At 33.1% G+C, this 17,598-nt stretch overlaps 1 protein-coding gene across 5 annotated transcripts in view; it reads right to left on the bottom strand.

The window, feature by feature from the left end:
• The window catches only part of LOC145243645 (autophagy-related protein 16-1-like), a 171,202-nt gene that overhangs the window by 82,436 nt on the left and 71,168 nt on the right, over positions 1-17,598 (bottom strand). For all 5 annotated transcript variants that reach the window (XM_080106686.1, XM_080106683.1, XM_080106684.1 and 2 more), the window contains one exon: positions 5,161-5,229. In XM_080106686.1, the coding sequence (XP_079962812.1) occupies positions 5,161-5,229 (69 nt within the window). The remainder of the gene's footprint in view (positions 1-5,160; positions 5,230-17,598) is intronic.

The following is a 17,598-nucleotide window of genomic DNA, read 5'->3' as shown; positions in this document are numbered from 1 at the left end:
TTCGGACTTCTACCCAGTCATGGCTGACACAATGAAAGTATACTACCCCGTGAAGTGTTCCATTCAAAATTCCATGCAGATTTCTGAGTTTGACATAAAGTTCGATAAGATACATCTGAAGAACGTTCAACATTCAAGATGGGAACAGAAGTCCGAAGAATTCACATATGAAAAAGGGGTTTCATTAAGTATTACAAACCAGCCTAGAGTTTAGTGTGTGAAAACGAGTAAATATAGTGAAATTCCATTCAATTTCAACTTGCAATATCACGTTTATTCGGGTTATTTTAAAAAAATTGGAATGTAAATGAAATTTAATCTTTTCTCGTTACAAATGTACAATGCACACAACCTTCTGTTTAAAAAATGCATTTGAAAACGGTCATGAAAACATTGTTTATTACAATTAGAAATTTTGCATTTGTTCAGATCGTTTATTTATTTGCCAAAAAACAAAAGTATCTAAAATTTTCAATTTTTCAGATACTTTTCTGATCTGTTTTGATGAATCAGTATCCTAGAAGATTCAAGATTATATGAAAATCTAAGGTTTAAAATTTTGAACACTCATTATTGGAATGCGTGTAATTTTTTTTTCTTTTAAAAATTTTAAATTTTAGTAAAAAGATAAAATAATCATAAAAAACATTATTTAGAGAAATCTTGAAAAAGTTTCGGGCCTTCTTGAATTGTCTCCCCTTGTTCTAAAAGAGTTCTTAAAAATGAAGAAAAAAAAATGCCCAAATTAACAGTAATGCATGAGTGCCAAAACAAAAAAAAAATAAATAAAAATAAAAAAATGAAAAGACAAAACATTATTCAGAAACTATTTGTAATCGGAAACAAATAACACTGATCAACAACAAATTTGTTGTCTGCATTTTTCAGCTGATTCATGACAAGTCTGATGCACCAAGTCCAAAAATCACATTGTTTTTGCTTAATTAGGTAAAGTTTTTGACCTATGGCCACATGTCGTTTTTTTATATTTTTGTTCACATGTACGCATGTAGAATTTGAAAAATTGGTGGGGGTAAAATGCCACATGTTTTGGTTGGAAATGATTATTTTAATGATAAGTATTCAGGCCTGATAGTTTTGGATGATTATGTCGAAAAGGAATCAGTCATAAAATCTCAAAATCTTCCAAAAAAATTGGTACGGCATTACACAAAGAAGGACTGGACTGTGTGAGAGGAATTGGTGCCTGTGCAAAGAAAGGAATGTCATCAACAACCCTCTGGTGGACAGAGACAGAATACTCTTCCCACTGCTGCACAACAAGTTCGGTTTAATCAAGCACTTCACCAAGGCTTTTTTTTTTTTTTTTTTTTTTTTACATGGAGGTAACCACTAATCAAGGCCCGGAAGCCACTCGGAAATAAGGGTTATTGCATGTACAGTAATCAATGAGATAGTATCGTAGTAATAATTAGTATTGTATATTTGATAGATAGAGTATCTTACTTAAGAGAGCGCTTTGTCAGGAATTTGTTTATGTTGGACATGAACACATCCAAGTTGTAGTCAGGTGGGAAACAGGAAAACGGAAGAGAGTTCCAAAGTCGTGAACTTCTAAGGCAGAAGCTTTGCTCATGGAATCGACATTTTGATTTAGGCACAGATAAAGAGTGGGGAAAATTAATGACAGTAGTTTCAGCTAGATGGGTGTTTTTTGTGAAAGATTGGCAAGGGAGGAACCAGAGATTAGAGCTCAGACGAGCACTTGCCATGGAAGTAATGATAAAACAAAGACAGGCTCACAACGTCTCTTCTGTGGGACAGAGGTTGCAGGGAAGAGAAAAGGGCATCCTAACTAAGCCATGAAGTCTATTTTGTACTCTGTCAAGGTAGGATAGGCTGCTTTTAGCAGCTCCTGCCCAGATGTGGCAGCAGTACTCCATCCTTGGACGTACTTGGCTCTTATACAGATAGAGAATTGCATTAGTAGTGAGATATCTTCTGGAGCGGTAGAAGGATCCCACCATTTTTCCCGCATCCTTGGCAACAGACCCGATGTACGTGTTCCATTTCAGATCATGAGTAAAGGTCAAACCCAGAAGCTTGTCAAAACATGGAGCCTCCCCAAGACGAGAGCCATCCATTTCAATTGATGCCAGATGGGGATCAGAGCGTTGATGATGTAAAGATAGAAGCTTGGTTTTGGATGCATTATAAGTAACCAGCCACCTCTTCCCCCACTGTACCACACGCTCAAGATCAGAGGAGAGAGAATCAAAGAGAACTTTGTCATTTACGGCCTTTGATGGTTGTGTCATCAGCATAGATGTCAACGAATGATTTAAGTATATGTTTTGGGAGATCATTGATGTAGATCAGGAAGAGAGTTGGATCCGGGATGGACCCTTGAGGGACTCCAGCATTAATACTGTGGGCCTCTGATTTCTGCCCATCAACCACTACTCTTATGAACCTATCGGAGAGAAATGATTTACTAATTGAGAACACATTTCCAGTTATACCGTAGCTGCAAATCTTGTGAAGTAGGCCTTTATGCCATATGTTATCGAAGTCCTTTGATATCTCAAGAGCAATTGCCCTGGAAAGGAAACCTTTGTCAAGAGATTCACTAATCCTATGAGATATAACCGTTAGCACATCTGCTGTAGATCTTGCAGAGCAGAAATCATATTGCATGTCACTTAGAAGGTTGTTTCTGTGGAGGTGGTTGACTACTTCTTTATTTAATATGGATTCCAACAACTTACTCATGACACACAGGAGACTTATTGGTCTTTACTGAGAGGGAGATGACTTTTCACCTGAATTCTTAAATACAGGGCATACTGATGAGGTTTTCCAGGGTGTTGGAAAGCACTTTTCCTTAAGGCAACGCTTAAACAGTTTTGTAAGTATGGGCGCTAGTTCTGGTTGGAGCTTTTTCAGCACTATAACTGGAATGCCGTCAGGGCCAGTTGCTTTACTGGAATCAAGGTTCTTGATTAGCTTGGCGATCTCACGCACAGACATTTGTATGTTGCATAGTGTGTTGTCTGTTATAGGAGGAAATACGGGGAGTTGATGGCCTTCGTTGCTTAGGGTAGAATTGGCTGCAAAGTTCTTGGCAAATAGTCTGGCCTTGTTTGATGCTGACAAGATGGCCTCAGGTCCATTGATGGTTGGGATAGAACGCACGCTTCTGTTCAGGATCCTGTTTGCTATTTGCCAAAACTGGTGGGAACCAAGCCACTGCTCAGCTACTTTGGATTTAACAGACTGAGCATATAGCTCTCTTGCATTTTTTATTACTCTTTTACAGTGGTTGCTGGCAGTCCTGAAAGCAGCTTTAGTCTCAGTACATCTATTACGTTGGTAGGTCTGGAAAAAGTGATTTCTGTGTGCGATGGCAGCAGCACATTCTGGGGAGAACTATGGCTGGCTGTTAGGTTTTTGTTGGAATTTTTTGAGGGTATGAATCGGTCTATGCCTACAATTAATCATTTGGTCAGGTCTGATACTATAGAGGACACATTCTTTTTAAACATGGAGTGCAGAGGTAGATCAGATATGAATGTACGGAAGCTATTCCAGTCAGCATTTAATTTTTATCTTAACTGATACAACAGAGTGGTCAGAAGATCCCAAAGGAGATAGAACGGAACATGAACATAGTTCAGGGGAAGTTGTGAGAAAAAGGTCTAGAAGGCTTGCATACTGACCGGTAGTATTGGGCACACGGATGGGTTTGTGAACAATCTGAGTGAGGTCATAGGCAATGGCAAAATCATGACAGAACCTCCCCTCGTCGTCTGTCTTATTTGAATGGGTCATCCATTCCACATTGTAGACATCGAAGTCACCGCAAACGTGAATATAAGCCAAAGGATGAGCAGACAGTATGTGGTCAATTTTCTAAGATATACTCTTAAAGATAGTAACCCCACTGTTGTGGGGGCGATAGAGGGCAAATATAAATGTAGTGGTGTAAGCTAGTGCAACCCGGAAGCACATATAGGGTAAGTTAGGATCTTCTCTAGAGATGTCCCTACCACATGGAAAGCCATCTTTAATATAGGCACATATTCCATGCCCATAGCGATCTTGGAGGTCAGATTTAGATGTTAAGTTAGAGTATCTTTTAATTATGAACTCATCTAGGGAAGTGGTCGACCCTATGCGAGTTTCACTTAGAAAGAATATGTTCCGTTTCATCTCCTGTAATTGTGTTTCAACCTCTGGAAGGTTGGAATGTAGACCCCTGATATTGGAGAAGGAGACATTGTAGTAGGGGTCTACGTTGGAGGATGGGGTTCTAGATTTATTCGTGTTTTTTTTCTGGAGATTTGTCATGTTGAGGTTTGGGATTTATGGAACAGGTCAATAGATTTGGTTGGAGCAGGACAGAGAGGGAAAGTAAGAGAGATAAAGACAGGAAATTTCTTTTTTTTTTGTAGCGCATAAGGTAAAGCCATAACAATTACCCACTGGTATGGCACCAAGAGGCCCCACCAGAAACTACTGCATGGTTCAGAATCCATTCACCAAATGGCAATACAGCAACCCCGGTACTTTGCACCTGCTGATAGGACAGCCTCCTTAGTGGTTAATCCAACGTCTCTTCTGTGGGAGAGAGGTTGCAAGGAAGAGAAAAGGGCATCCCCCACTAAGCCACGAAGTCTATTTTGTACTCTGTCAAGGCAGGACAGGCTGCTTTTAGCAGCTCCTGCCCAGATGTGGCAGCAGTACTCCAATCTTGGACGTACTTGGCTTTTATACAGATAGAGAATTGCATTAGTAGTGAGATATCTTCTGGAGCGGTAGAAGGATCCCACCATTTTCCCAGCGTCCCTGGCAACAGATTTGATGTACGTGTTCCATTTCAGATCAGGAGTAAAGGTCAAACCCAGAAGCTTGTCAAAACATGGAGCCTCTCCAAGGTTTTAGCCAAAACATATTTAGGATATGTGTTGACAAAAATCAACTGATAATGCTACAAAAACATAATCGGTTTTGTCACAAGATCTGAGTTTTTATTTTTTCAAATCAACTTACCACAAAAACTTCACCTAATGAAAAGAAACAGATGCCATTTTCTGATTCAGCAGTGCAAAAATACTCTAAATTAGTTGTAAAAATCTGGACAACATTCAAAAAATAAAAAAAAATTGTTGGCTCAGTGAGAGTAAAAAAAAAACTTACTTTTCTTGTATTTGCACAGGTTCCTTAGCAGCTTCTGCAAGATCCTCTCGTATTTTGGCCTGCCGTTTCCTGAATTGGCAAGCAGAGTTAGAAGCAGGCATCAGAAATAAAAAGGGAAAGTTTAAAAGAAAGAGACATTTATTTCCATCTCACTTCATCCGAGAAATGTTGTTAAACAAAATGTTTCGATGCAATCAGATTGGAAAAAAATGTTTTGTGGTTAAAAAAACAGAGACAAGGAAAAGATTTGTAAATTTGATGAAGAAAAATCACAAAAGATAAAATGAAATAACATCCATGAGTAATTTAAAAGGGATTTAATGGTTTTTGTCCAGAATTCTCCTTATATTAAAAAAAAAAAAAAAAAAAAAAAAATCTTCATGATGTACGTACTCATGATGAAACAAAAATATCATACTCCAAAAATCATGAAAATTGATGAAGTAGTTTTATTTTTGAGTAAAAAAAAAATAAAATAAATAAAATCAAATTTAATGAATATCTTAGGAGTAACTGTCTTGCCCACTATTTTGATAAAAAAAATTCTTAAAAAAGGGAGATAAATCTAGTAAGTATAAATTGCGTTATGTTGTAATGCCTATCAATTCCTATTAATTGTTTAAAAAATGATTTTCTTCATAAAAATAAAACTACTTTATCATTTTATGTGATTTCTACAATATGATATTTTCGTTTACATCATACAGATTTTTTTTTAATTTTTGCTTTTTAATATAGGGGAATTCTGGACAAGAACCAATATTTTTAATCAACGAAAACGTTGATATAAAAATAATACATCTTAATTCAGAAACAGTTTTCTTTTAGTTTTAAGAAAACAGGACTTTACCCAAAAATATTTTGTGACTACGTTTTGCTGTTTAATATGTGGAATTCAGTCCACTTTGTATATTTATTATGATAAAGTTTTAAAAAGGTCATTTTATTATAAGAAAAAAAAAAAACGAGTTTTGATAGAACCGATTTTATTTAACAATCAAATTGAATTTTAATTATTTTTGTCTTTATGTTCACATGAGCTTTTTCTATTTACATGGATAAAATTCATTGAAAACTATTTTTTAATTGAAATTTTTCTTTTTTAAACAGATTTCTATTAATGAATTCAACAGTAATTTGCATTATCATCTTCATTAATAGAAAGTTGGCCTCTAGAGAAAAGAGTTTGCTAAAAACATTTTTATTGAGTGGATTTCTACCAGTATTTCGTTTAATTTTCGATTATTAAGTGATTATCAAGATTCCTCAAATGAACATCTTGGGTTTTCTATTTTTTTCTTATTTTAATTTAACAGCAAACACTATCGTTTTTCAAAGTAAATGAAAAAAAAAAAAAAAAAAAAAAAAAAAAAAAATTTTTTTTTGTTTTTTTACAAGGTGGTCTGTAAGCCACTCAGGGATAAGGGTTATTTTAAGTACAGTACGTTAGTGTGGATATTTAGAGTGTCTACTTAAGGGGGCGGTTCATCAGGAATTTGTTTACGTTGGACTTGAAGGCATCCAAGTTGTAGTCAGGAGGGAAGCAGGCAGACGGAACAGAGTTCCACAGGCATGCACTTCTAAGAAAGAAGCTTTGTTCATGGAATCTACATTTTGATTTAGGCATAGAAAAAGAGTGGGGAAAGTTTTTGACAGTGGATTCAGCTAGACGGGTGTTTATTGTAAAAGATTGGCGAGGGGGGACCAGAGATTGGAGTTCAGACGAGCACCTGCCATGAAAATAACGATAAAACAAAGATAGGCTTGCAACGTCTCTTCTGTGGGAGAGAGGTTGCAGGGAAGAGAAAAGGGCATCCCTCACTAAGTCACGAAATCGATTTTGTACTCTGTCAAGGCAAATTAGGCTGTTTTTAGCAGCTCCTGCCCAGATATGGCAGCAGTATTCCATCCTTGGACGTACTTGGCTTTTATATATATATAGAAAATTGCATCACTAGTGAGATATCTTCTGGAGCGGTAGAAGGATCCCACCATCTTTCCAGCGACCTTGGCAACAGACTTTATGTACATGTTCCATTTCAGATCAGGAGTGAAGGTCAAGCCCAGAAGCTTGTCAAAACATGGGGCTTCTCCTAGATGAGAGCCATCCATTTCAATTGATGCCAGATGAGGATCAGAGCGTTGATGATGTAAAGATAGGAGTTTGGTTTTAGATGCATTAAAAGGTAACCAGCCACGTCTTCCCCCACTGAATCACTCGTTCGAGATCAGAGGAGAGAGAATCCGAGAGAGCTTTGTCATTTACAGCCTTTGATGTGTTGCTGTAGATGGTCGTGTCATCAGAATAGATGTCAACGAATGATTTAAGTATGTGTTTAGGGAGATCATTGATGTAGATCAGGAAGAGAGTTGGGCCCAGGATGGACCCTTGAGGGACTCCAGCATTAATACTGCAGGCCTCTGATTTTTGTTCATCAACCACTACTCTTATGAGCCTATCAGAGAGAAATGATTTAATGATAGAGAGAATATTTCCAGTTATACCATAGCTGGAGATCTTGTGAAGTAGGCCTTTATGCCATAATTCAGTTTTGATAAATCGGCCAAAGATTTTAAGTTTTCAGAAAACACCCCCCTTTTGTGACTCTCTGGTTTCTTCTTTTGTGAAACTCAATTTTTGGTAATTATCTTCAATTATTTTCATTAATAATAAATTTTCTACCTTACTGTTTTCCCTAATTTTTGGATATGTTCATTACTGTGACTTGACAATTCAGTAGATACTATGGGTTTCACTTGAAATAAAATATTTTAATTTTTGAATTTCACCACAATAATGAAGAAGAATCTTTGGAGTCAACCTCCTATTTTGTTTTTAGTAGACCTGGGCAACATCAGGTAACTCTGCTAGTCAATATATAAATCATAACAATACATCAGAGAAATAATATCAAACGGTTATCAACCTTGAATTTTCAACATATTTACGTCTTCTGAACCTGTCATCCATTATACCAGTTGTAATTTTAGTTGCAAAACATTAAAAACAGAGCATTATCACGCAGAATGCATTTCATCAAACGTTGCATGTAAGTAAATAGAAAAGCGAGCAGAAGCCAAGCATTGTTCACAATAAAATTATTTTTTTAAAATAAAAACTCACACAAAACAAACTTAGATTCTTTTAAAAAGAATCCTATAAGAAGGTGCCACAAACTAGCCTAGTTTAGAATGTGAAAACAGGTACGCACGTGTGTATATATATATATATATATATATATATATATATATATATATCAAACAGTTGAAGTGTTTGTTATGTGTAAACAATGTTTTTTTTTTCGCATGTAAAAAAAAAAAAAAAAAAAAAAAAATAGCCATTGGTATCCAAAATATTATAGCATTTCTCCTGCACAAAACAACTTATCACCATTAATAGATAGGACGTCATTATGATGTGAGAAGACTTTCTGTTCTCTTAAAATAAATATAATCATTGGAATTCAAAATGTGTTTATAAAATTAAATGCGTGGTTCTTCGTCTTTATTCACTGTTTGATTTTTATTTCATATATATACTAGCAGTTCAGCCCAGCTTTGCTCGGGCCCTATGTACTATTCATAACTTGCTCTATGCGTGAATACACTTTACCTAAGATTTCAAATGTTTAGACCAAAATTGGCTGAGTAATTTGCAAGACACCACAAAGGTCAAATCTTTTGAACTTGCACCCTTGGCAGCTCAAATTTTCGACCCAAAAGCTTTCCCTATCTCTGAATACCCTTTATGTAAAATTTCAAATGTTTAGACCAGAAATTGGCTGAGTAATTTGGTAGAGACTGCAGAGGTAAAATTTCTTAACTTTGACCCCAATTTTAACCCCATAACATTTATTTTTGGGGGCTCAAATCAAATTATAAAGTTTGATCCACGTCCAAGTAGCCTACATTTAAAATTTTTAGACCCAAAATTGGAGGAGTTTGGTAAAGTTTTCAAAGATTAAATAGTTGAACTTTGACAGCCAAATTTCTGGCCAAAAACTGATTAAGAAGATTTTCCCAAATCTCAATACTCCTTATGTCAAATACTGAGTCTCTAGACTGAAAATTGACAGAGTTATTTGGTAGGGAAATGTACACGGACATCTTCACTTTTATAGATATATAGATATGTATTACGTGTATTTGTGTGTGTGTGTATATATATATACATACATACATACAAGGCTTACATGACACCTTATCATTGGCTATATGTTCTCCTCTGTACACACATATCCCTTCCACTACACTGTGGAAGATCAAAGGTACGGCTGAAAATTTGCTCATGAAAAATAATTTGTTTTTTTTTCCCCAAAGATTTTGTATTCCTACACATCACCCAATAAAAAATGAATAAAGATATAAACTTTCAGCATTAATTTTTTTATATATTAAATTTTCTCGAATTTTAACCCGTGACACCATATTTTTGTCTATAATGATAAAATTTGGATCCAAACAGTCACAATTCACTGCCAAAATAAAATTTGGTGCTATATTGTTTATGTTTTGTAAAAATCTGTGTGGCCATATTAAAAGATTTTTTAAGATACAAGAAAAATAAAGTTTTTGTTTGGGCTAACTATTAATGAAAATAAAATTTAAGTTTAAGGGGTCATTTAGTATCTGTTGTCATGATATTATCATCCCAGGTATTAACTCCTTTATCCTTTTCTGGAGGGAGAAAATAATGTTCGATCGTCATATAATAGATATCATTCTCCCAGTTATTACCTCTTTCTTTTGGGTCAGTGTATTACATATTCAATGATGATGATAGCATTTTCCGAACCTAACAAAGTATAAGACTGAAGAAAGCAGGTCTTTGCTAGTATATATATATATATAAGCTGAATGTCTGTGTGTGTGTGTCTGGTCACGAATAGGTTCCTATATGGGGTTGACTATTATAGAAAACTGATCACATAATGATAGATGTATCGAGACACAGGAATGGGTATGTTTCATCTGGCATAATGATGATTCATTAAAATTGTGGGGTCTGCGTACGTGCCTGGTCAACAAAGTATGGAAATAAAAAATTAAAAAAAAAAAAACGTTTACAAGTGTTTTTGATATAGATGTACATAATACTTTGATAAGTATGTTTTAACTTAAATAGGGATAGTATAATAAAATTTGTGGGGTCTGCGTTCGCGCCTGGCCTCCATAGAATGGAAATAGGCACAAACTTTAATAAAGACTTTTCATATCTATCTGCGTAAGTATACTTTGATAATTATGTTTCAGTTTGAAGAAATACGGTATAATAAAATTATTATATGAATTCAAATAAACTGATTGTTAAAATTAAAAAATAACTTTGATTTTTTATAATTTCATAAACATGTTTCTTATAAAATTTCAAATAAACTTATTTTTAAAATTTTGTTATTAAAAGTGTAAATAAAGACCAATTGCGTTATTTTTATTTTTATAATTTTATAAATCTTTATTGCATATTTTTCATTAATTTCTTTTTCTTATATTTTATTTCAATAAATCGCTTCACAAGAGAAATACTGAAGAACAAGAAAAGTGAAGGAACTGATTTGCTTTGTCACCGCTTCCAGTAGCAGCCACGCCGGAAGTTAGGAAGTATGTTAGCTGATTATAATCTTAATTTTTGTTTCGGTTATGTGCTTCAGTGTTTAATACACAAGTAGAGCTTGATAGTAGAATAAAAATAGAAAAGCCTGATGATTTCTTTCAGGAATAAAACAAACATTTTTATGTAGTTTACTTATCATAAGCATATACATCATGTAAGGGTATATAATATGTTATGTATCGATTTTCAGTATTTATTTCAATAGTGCTTAATACACAAGTAGAGGTAGGTAGTAAGTTATGAAAACATACTTATAGCAATTAAGTTACAATAGACATCGAAACACAGAGTGAGTGTCCCTAATGATGGAGGTCTGAACAGAGCTGAAAGAGAGAAACAGACCAAATATCAAGGTCTCATGTATGATATGAAAATAAACTGGAATCTTAGGGAGATATCAATCATACCAGTTATTATAAGTGCTACAGGGCTTATGAAGAAGAAGCTGAAGTCCTACCTAACTAATATTCCTGATGAACCAAGTGCAAAAGAGATCCAGACAATTGCACTTAATGGAACAATGAGGATACTATAAAGAACTCTCGGCTGGTTTTAATAAAAAGCAGGGCAATGTTGGCAGCTAGTTTGGCTGCCCCATACCCAGCATTACAATCCTCAAAGAAAGAAAATTAAAAAAAAAAAAAAAAAGAACATATACCAGAAAGAACAAGTGGAAACGTATAGTAACTATTATGACTATGAAATCCCTACAGTTATAGCTAGAACACAGAATTGTTAAGCCTGATATAGTGATATGGGACAAGAGGGAGAAAGTAGCAACCCTAGTTGAAGTAAGTGTTCCTAATGATGTTGGCCTTAGCAGGCAGAAGATAAAATATCAAGGTCTTATGTATAATATAAGAATAAACTGGAATCTTAAAATCTCCATTATTTCAGTAATTAAAGGAGCAACTGGACTCATGAAAAAGAATGTTAAAAACTATCTAGTGAATATACCCGGTGAACCAAGTGCAAGAGAAATACAAACCATTGTACTCGAAGGAACAGTCAGAATGGTAAAAAGATCTCTCAGTTGACTGAAATAGTGGGTAAATGCCTGGCATCTGGTAGAATGCACCATCCCCAGCAAAAACAAAACAAAAAAGAAATTAAAACTAGATCACCATTTAATACACAAAGAAAAATGGTCAACCCCCGCCAAAATAAACGCAGATGCGAGTTAAAAGTGAACCTTTGTCTGATAAATGCACACCATTGGCTGCTGAATATGAGTACAGGAATAACAAAGAATCTGATAGGCTAACTAGCAAACTCAACACCAAGTAATAATATAAAGACATCTAATAAAATCAATTCCATGCACTTGCTTGATAAATCATTACAAGGATGAAATTCGGTAAATTCTGTGTGGCTTAATTGCCATATATATATTTTTGTAACTCACTATTTTATACATGGCATATAAGGTGACTGTCAGATAAGACAAGGTACAAAATTGGAGCAAATTGTAATAAATTTATCATATATCGGTTGTATAAGACGACTGTTAAATCACGAAACCATGTTTGTTTAGCCAAGGCTAGAGATTGCAACATCCAGTATCTTATAAAATATTGTTTTTTAAAGGTGATTTTTGAACTTTAAGGGTTGTTTTATATGCCGAAATATATGGTATATATTTTAGAGTCAACATTTAAATACAAGTCAAAAAACTGCCAATGATTGTACACTCTTAGATATCTTTCCAAACTTAGATCTAAACATGCTTTATCCTTAATACTAAGCACCATTTCCTATAAACATAGCAACTAATACTATTTATTAATATATATATATTTGTAGATTTTATCTTCATCAAATAAGCAGTTAAAAATGCAGGGTCATTTAAAAAAAAAAAAAAATGAATAAATGGTTAAGGAATATTCAAAAAGGAAAAAAAAAAAAATAGCAATAAAGCAATAAATACGTGTTAACAAATTTGGTAGATTATGTTTTGCAAGGAGAAAAAGAAATGAAGAATTTAAGTTTCGTAATTTCTGAAATGAGGATTAGTAATTTGGATTATTCAGACGACTATCCTCATCTTGATTGTTTGTATTCACATTTCGCTTGTTTGTAACCTCCGATCTTCAGATGCTTCTTGGGAATCTTGATTTTGAACTCAATAACTTCTTTAGAATTTCAAATTGAACCTTTTTTCTTTTTCTTTAATCCAGAGTTAAATTATTCTTATTCCATCAGTTAAAAAAGGTTGGAGAAGGTTACATCAGTCAAAATGAAGTGTGTAACAGTCAGTATATGGAGATTTTAGCAAATTATATTTTTATTATTATTATATACATTTTTTATTGTATATAATAATTGTAACAACAACTCATTAGCAGTTATCGAAATGGTTATTATAACTTCATAATTAATCCTTTTTCTTTCATGGTGAGCAGCGTTCCCTTCTTTATTCTAACTACTGCTAGCAGAAGCAACACGCTTTCATCGTAACTACCTGCCAGCCATGAATCATACTGATGTTATTGATTTTATTTGATAATCACTGAAAACTACGAAGGAAAAAGTAGATAACATTTAAAAAGGTGACACGAGAAAATATTTCAATAGAAAGATAGACATGAGGAAATGGGTAAATTTAAAAAAAAAAAACAATTACCATGTTGCCTCTCTGCTAACAGTAGTCAGATTGAGGAAGGGAACGCCATTTGTCCCTTGATCTCATTTTCTGTTAGAGTCAAATCCCACAGTAAATAAAGGTTAGCACAAACTGATAAAAACTTTCTTTTTTTTTTTTTTTTACTTGGGAGTGGGGGAGGGGTCACTGTTTACAAAAACTATATACGAATTTGGTTTGTCAGTTCTTTTAATGCGATTGAGCATTGCAGCACGTTAAGAACAATAGCATGTGGTTTGATTTAATTTTTTCGACAAAATACTTTAACCAGATCAGAATCAAGTCCCATGGTACGGTGTTCCACAGACGGACAGTTCTAGGAAAGAAACTTTACTCATGCAATTTTTATTTAATTTTAGGCACAGATAGAGAGTGAGGAAAGTTGTTGATCAAGTTATAGAAACTATTCAAATAACTATGATAAATATGCAATAAAATATATAACATTATATAACCCATTAAAAGGCCCATTTAGTGATTGTTACAGTATATATATATATATATATATATATATATACACACATACATACATACACACACACTCACATATATGTATATATGTAGATAAAGAGCGAGGTAGAGCAGTTTTCAAGCTTTTATCCAGAGAAAATCTTCTGTTTATATAAATAATACAAGCAATAAAATAGTGCCATATAAATAGCGAGAATAATAGATGGTTAATATAAAATAAAACTAGCGCTGGCTATTTACTCATTTTGTCCAGAAATGATCAGCCCAAACAGCCAAAAAGCTGTCTCATTCATTTGTCTCATTCCATGTAAGAGATATTCAGAATTGTAGCTTGAACATTTTTGCTGACATTCATATATAATTGTTATTTAAGGTGTCCCTGAATGTGCATTTTTTTTTGTAATTTTTGGTGCAACTTGACTATAGTGCGTCTTTGAAAAAATGCATTTCAGAGTAAAAAAATCACGTACTTATGTGTCATGCTGAAATTAGTATAAATTCTTACAATTATGAAAAAATAACTACAAGTTGTGATTTTTCACTGTAAAATAACCATTTCGAAGTTCAAAATCAAGGGGAGATAACTGCATTCTATTGTTCAAGTTGTTTTGCACAGAATCCAATGAAACTATCTTTCATGTCAACCATCTTGCATTTTCTCAATCTACTGCACAGGTTTTTTTTCCAAAAAGTCAGCTCTAGCACATCTTCTACTGAACCATTTTTCATAATTTTTGGAATAATTTCGATATGACACTTAAGTACATAATGTTTTTCCTTGAAATACATTTGTTTGAAAATACACAATTAGATCAGATGACACTCTATAGTAAAGTCATACCTAAGTTTCTTATGATTTTGTTCTAGTTTGGGATAGGGCATCCTACTGGATACCAGATATTCAGCTGCTGCTACAACCGAGAAATATTTTAAGATTTTTAACTGTCCCTTTCAGTAGAATTGTTTGTATCTCTCTTGCACTTAGTTTACCAGGTATATTATCTAAAAAGGGTTGATTATCAAGTTATAGAAACTATTCCAATGACATTAAAAATGCAATAAAAATGTAACTCACTAAAAAAGTCTATTCTGTGACTGTTACACTATGAAAATAACAAGCAAGCAGTCAGAATGATCCAGAAGAATTCAAGCTGCTGCAGATAGCAGATAAAGCAGAAACCAGGGAGACCAAGTTTGATTTAATTTTAAGTTTGTTATTTTTTAATAACTATGTCCCACCGTGAAAAAAAAGCATCTTATTTTTGTAGGGTAGTAATCCACCATTCATTTACAAGTTTTTTTTGGATTTTAAGTTTCACTAATAACATTAATAAAAAATAAAAATAAAAATTCTGGCTAAATTCAATTAAAGCCAGACTTTATATTCAGCAGTTTAAATGCTTCCAAACCCCTTTCAAATTTTAAATGATCATTTTTCCCAAACTGTAAGCAAACGACTAAAATTACTGACTTGTTTATCAACACCATGCAAATTCATTCTTTTATAATAAAATTATTTTTAAAGATAAGATTTTCTTAAAATTTGGTTAAATTCATTTATGCCATTTTGACTTCTGCTTTCTATGTATCAAAAGTCATGCATGTATCAAGAAAAAGTCCTTTCTGATTAATGATTGCATAATGGTTTCTAGTTTCCTTATAATTAAGAGTCTAACAGTGTTAGTTGATCTTTTTCTTGAGATTTTTTTTTTTTTTTGTAATATTTTAGATGTGAAATATTTCAAATTTTTATTTTATATTACAAATATTCTACTAGTATTCAAAATTCCAGAATTTTTTTTTTTTAAATATGAATTTAATTGGAAGGGAAGGAAGCGAGGGAAACATTTATAGTCATCTGCGAGAGTTTCTTTGGCAACAGCAAATTAAAGTCATTTTTTGGGGGGAATATTATTTATTGGATATATTTTTTTATGATTTGTAAAAAAATTCAGAGTAAATATTTTTATGTAATTTTCTAAAATATATTTTTTATTATATAAAACCATTCTAAAAAATAAATAAAAACACATTTCAAAGTAAAGACTTAAAAAATATTTATTTAGATTATAACATTTTCTAAAAAATAAAACCATAAAAAAAAAAGAAAAGCATTTCAAGGCAAAGACTAGTTTTTATCTATATATATAAAAGCGAAAATGTATGTATGTATGTGTGTATGTTTGTGCGTCTGCTCAAAACTTTCGACAGACACAACGAAAATTCACAAACTCAGTATCATATCGAAGCCCCATCCTTCGCTTGAAAAATATCAAAAAATTGGCCAAAAACGTTCATTTTTTTCACCCCAAAATCAACAATTTTCGAGGAGGGGGAGGGAACAAAAACGGTCTTCTCGTGACGACGAACGGTTCTACGCATGCGCCAGATGACGTCATGACCTGATTTACTTTAAATAGTTGAAAAACTGAACAAATTTCATGTATGTCGCATTAGGTCAGTCGATTAGCGCGTTGGTTCATTATCTAAAAGTTTTGGGTTCGAATCGTGGTGTGAGATGTCTTTTTCCTTTTTTTTTTTTTTCGATATTTAAATTTAAATATTGAACCAGTGTTATTTAAGTAATTTTTCACATAACGTTCGTTTTTCTGTTTTTACTTCGTTTATCCACCCCCGACCACACACCCAAAAAACACCCAGGTACCTATCGATTTTTTAAATTTTAATATCGAAAAAGGCTTATTTAAGCCATTTTTCACGTGTTCGTTTTTGTGTTTTCATCATTCGTTTGCCGTACGTTAGTTTTTTTTCGATGTTTTGATTACCCCCGCCCCTTCTTTTTTTACTTTGCTTATAACAAACAAACCTGGTCATTGACGTCATCGTCGTCGTAACGCTCGACTTCCGGGCGCACACCTGTCAATTTGGTTCTTACTTAAATAAATTCATACATTTTTCACTAACTCATTCTGGCTGGCCGATTTTATTTTCAAACTTTGCCTCAGGGCTTTGGGTTTGATCGTACCCCCCCCCCCCACACACACACGGTTTCTTTTTTATTTAACACCACACACACCTACAAACACCCGGCCAACGCCGGGTACCCCGAGCTAGTGTAATTTAAAAAAAATTAAACTGGAATTATATAAACATTAATCGGCATGACTAAACATTCAAAATAGAAAGCAGAAGTCAAAATGACATAAGTTTATTGAATTTAACCAAATTGTTTTAAAATCTGATTTTTAAAATTAAGTTTTTTGACAAAAAAAAAAAAAAAAAAAATCAATTTAAAGGTTTAATTTGTTTACAGTTGGAAAGAAAAGATAATGAATTATTTCATAACCATTTAAAATTTGAAAGTCTTTAAACTGTAGACTAGAAAGTCATTTTTCCTGGCTTTAAAAATCCTCATTTAATTAAAAGTTTTGAAATCTATTTACATCCAATCATTTTATAGAGATTAAAACAATAATTAGTTATAACTATATTAATTTAGTTCAATTAAATGACCAAATGATATTGTAACATTGAATACAACTTTCAAAATCCTATTTAAAAAAATTGGGTGTACAGAATTCAACCTAATTAAAAAAAAGAATGTAGAAAAACCTTTATGAATATTTTAGATATTTATTTCATATTACATCACATGACGTCATGGAATAAAAATATATTACAAAAATTATGTAAATTGATCAAGCATATTTGTTATACTGAAAAAATTTTTTTTTTAATGATTTTTAGTGCT

Source organism: Euprymna scolopes, chromosome 22 (genome assembly GCF_053919585.1).
Source record: "Euprymna scolopes isolate OS-2025 chromosome 22, ASM5391958v1, whole genome shotgun sequence".
Lineage (NCBI taxonomy): Eukaryota > Metazoa > Mollusca > Cephalopoda > Sepiida > Sepiolidae > Euprymna > Euprymna scolopes.
This window is presented reverse-complemented; position numbering and strand designations above follow the sequence as displayed.